Below are 3,991 nucleotides of genomic sequence, written 5' to 3'. Positions count from 1 at the left end.
GAAAGGCCCTATGAATCTCTATTTTCCGCAGAAATCAACACAAAAAGGAGGCTTTGAAAAAGGAGGAGGAATTGATGAAACAAAGAAAATTCTAAGAGAGCGTGCGGTAAGTGCTTTCGCAATATGGATGTATGATGCAGGGCTCCCTTTTAATTGTGTCAATCACAAATCATTTGATAAATTTATTGAGACAGTAGGACAACATGGCCCCGGAATGAAGCCTCCTACATTCCATGAAGTTAGAGTTACTCACCTAAAAAAAGAGGTGGAGAAAGTGGAAAAAATTGTTGATGAGCATAAAGTGCAATGGACAAAGTTTGGATGTTCCATGATGAAGGACAAATGGACGGCACGAAATGGTAAAATGATCATCAATATTTTGGTGAATTCTCCAATCGGTAGTGTATTTCTTGGTTCTGTTGATGCTAGCAATGAATCTACCGATTCCACCAAAATGTACAAGTTGTTTGAAAGCACTATTGAAAGAATTGGACCGGAAAATGTTGTACAAATTGTCACTGATAATGCTAGTGAGAATGTTAAAGCGGGAAGCATGATGATGGGTGCGTACCCACACATTTATTGGACTCCATGTGCCGCTCATTGCATCAACTTGATGTTTGGTGACATATTCAAGGTTAAGCCATATGCTTCCGGTAATATCACTCTCCTATCCTCTAACTTTCTTTATAGTCAATATTTAATACTTATTAGCTACTAATTACTATAATCTTACTTTTAACAGTTTTTAAGAAGGCCATTAGAATCCATTCTTACATTAGTCAAAGGACATTTTTGTTAATCTTGATGAGAAAATTCACCAACAAAAGAAATTTGGTGAAACCGGCTAAGACAAAATTTGCAACGGCCTTCTTAATTTTGAGAGCTAGGTACATACAAAGAAAAAACTTGAGAACTTAGTCCTCTCAACTGAATGGACTTCAAGTAAATTTGCAAAGGAAACCTTGGGGAAAGAAGTTGCCAATCTTATTATTTCTGCCCACTTTTGGGACGATGTTGTTTGAGCACTTACCGTTTGTGGCCCTTTGACAAAAGTGCTTCGTTTGGTGGATGGGGAGAAAAAACCACCAATGGACTATATTTATGAAGCAATGGATAGAGCCAAAGAAACTATTGAACGGGGTGTCCGTGGAATTAAGAAGCAATATGAGAAAGTGTTTGAAATTATTGATGCAAGGTGGTCAAACCAACTCCATCGGCCTTTGCATGTTGCAGGCCATATTTTGAACCCAGGATTGTATTATAAAGCTCAAGAAGAGGGAACTTTACTACAGAGTCTGTGGACGGAGTATTATGCATGTGTTGAGAAGATGATCCCTGATACAGCAATACAAGATTTACTACTCGCTAAGCTTCCTAGGTAGAAAATGGCGGATGGACTATTTGGTTGTGGTCCGGCTAAAAGAGCTAGAGACACAAGGTCACCGGGTAAGTGAGTTGATTTAGCTCTTACTTAAATTATTTGACTTATTTATACTCATTAACCTTTAAATTTATTTTATTATAGTTGAATGGTGGTCACTATTTGGTAGTGAAACACCAAACTTGCAAAAGTTTGCCATGAAAGTATTAAGCCTAACTTGTAGCTCATCCGAATGTGAGCGAAATTGGAGTGTGTTTGAACACGCAAGTAAAAAAATTATATCCTAATTTCCATATTATATTATTATCAATATCTTTTAGTTAATATCTATAACTTATGCGCAGATTCATTCCAAAAAGAGGAATAGGCTCGCACTATCGCATCTCAATGATCTAGTGTACATTAAGTACAATAGAACATTGAAACGTCGTTATGATGCTTGTGATCTCATTGATCCAATTCGCTTGGATAACATTGATGATTCAAATGAATGGTTAGTTGGATACCCCGAAGATCAACAAGATGAACTAGTATATGAGGATGATGATCTTACTTGGGGTAGTGTTGCTACGGCAATTGGAGCTGATGAGAGTATCTATCATCTTAGGGGACTTTCTTCAAGATCAAGAGCACTTGACAAGGGAAAAGGAGTAGAAACTACATCTACAAGTTCAACTTCAAGTAGGACTCGGACACTAATTGATGAAGACTACGAGGAGGAAGAAGATGAGGAGTAATATAATGATGTAGAGGATGTTGATCTTCAAGAGTTGGATAGTTTTGAAGAAGAATAGACTTTTAGAGTTCTAGTATTGTCTTTTGAATTATTGGGTCTTTAAAGTTCTAGACTTTTAGTTTTTGAATTGAAATATTTGCTAATATATGTTATTGACTTATTGCTATTGAGATTTTGGATATTTAAATATGTAATTAAATATTTTTAATTTTTGGTATTAATTGGCACCTCTATTCAAAAAGGCGAGCGCCTCGCCGCGTGGCGAGGCAGGCCCTTGTCGCCTTTTGTCGCCTCTCGCCGTCCAAAACACTGGGATTGCTACTGCATATCACAATTTGGATAACCAAAGCTCCAATGAATATGTGTTTCTTCACATGACTGGAAGCTAGGATATATCCACGTAATACATTATCAAGAAGAGGCAAAGTCTGCACATAATTGGAGCTACATGTGTAAGAACGTAGGGAGGCAACACAATTTGACTCTTCCCTGCTATCCTACGAAACACTACCGAACAAGTTCCTAAGAATGTCAACCACAGAAGGTAGGCACACCAGCAGGGACTCTTTGTGTCTCTCCTAAAAAAAAAGAAAGGTAGTTCTAGACTCTTCTCTCTCTCTCTCTCCGATCCATGATGGAGGGGAGAACTCCTCTCCGGTGATCCTTTGATCATCGGAATTTTCCCTTCCTTTCCTCCTTTTTCTCTCTCTTCTCTCTCTCTCTCTCTTTCTCTCCTCTCTTCTCTTTTCTTTCTCTCTGCTCCAAGATGGAGGGGAGAACTTTTTTTACTGCTGGTGAGAAATCTTTTGAACTTATAGACATCAGTGAAGATCGGGTAAGATGGTTTAAGCTATGCGAAAGCAGCAGGAGGTTCGTTGGAAGAATTCGAATCGATGAAAACAATTTAAGGTGGGTGTGTGGAGCCATGAAGGAAGCTTCCAAGGGTGAAGGGAAGCTATGCAGAAGGTGGGGAAGGAAAATCGAAGCTTATATTTTCAGGGTCTACCAGAACTTTAACAGTTATGGCAGATTTGTTAGAATTGAAGCATGGTTGGGAGATAAGAAATCATCTGTCATTATACCATTATACCAGAGATCGTAGACAATGGAGGATGGGTAGACATCGCGAATAAAATCTTGAGATTTTTATGGAGACCTCCTATGCAATCAGAGAGATGGAGCCCTAACTCTCAAGCAAGATAATTTTGTGAAGTCTCCAAGATGGAGAAGTGGCCGACAATAGAGTCTAACAGACCCAACCAGGCAATACCAGCAACTGCATCAGATAATCGCAATTTTCTTGACAAATGCTTGGTCGGTAGATTCAACGATTCCTTTCACAATAACCCACATTATGATACCATTCAGAAGTGGTTCTGCAAAGGGTGGAAGATGACAGCAGGCTTAAAAGGTTTCTCCGATTTCACACAACCTTTTTCTCTTTGAAATGCCATCACGGCAAGAAGCAGCCAGAGTCAAGGCGGGCGATTGGTTTTGGAATGGCCGAAGACTATCGTTGGACTGGTGGTCTCCACTAGTTGATCTGGACACGAAGGTGCTACCATTGGGAGATCGATGGATCAAAGCCTTCGGAATCCCATTACATGCTTGGTCTAAAAGTTCATTTCAAAAGATCGGCGAACTATGTGGTGGTTATGTTGATATTGATGAAGACACAAAGAAAAGATCCAATTTACTTTGGGCGAGAATCTCTATCAAGGACAAAAACAGAAACCTACCATGTAAATTGGAGCTAAAAGTTGCTGATTTAAGCTATGAAATTTGGGTGATTCCTGATGCTCACACAAAAATATGGGACGCCGGTGAAGAAGCTGACCGGAATGGAAAAAGGAAGGTCGGTGAAGAAGAGG

The 3,991-nt window shown here is 39.3% G+C and overlaps 1 protein-coding gene across 1 annotated transcript in view; it reads left to right on the top strand.

The window, feature by feature from the left end:
* LOC125850206 (uncharacterized) overlaps positions 1–921 on the top strand; it is a 2,375-nt gene extending 1,454 nt beyond the window's left edge. Inside the window, exons 4-5 of the mRNA XM_049530078.1 lie at positions 6–656; positions 746–921. Of these exons, the coding sequence (XP_049386035.1) occupies positions 6–656; positions 746–921 (827 nt within the window). The remainder of the gene's footprint in view (positions 1–5; positions 657–745) is intronic.
* Positions 922–3,991: the final 3,070 nt, after the last annotated feature.

The sequence above is a fragment of the Solanum stenotomum genome, unplaced genomic scaffold (genome assembly GCF_019186545.1).
Source record: "Solanum stenotomum isolate F172 unplaced genomic scaffold, ASM1918654v1 scaffold15081, whole genome shotgun sequence".
NCBI classification, from domain to species: Eukaryota; Viridiplantae; Streptophyta; class Magnoliopsida; order Solanales; family Solanaceae; genus Solanum; species Solanum stenotomum.
Note: the sequence above shows the minus strand (reverse complement) of the source record. Positions and strands in the feature narration are given on the sequence as shown.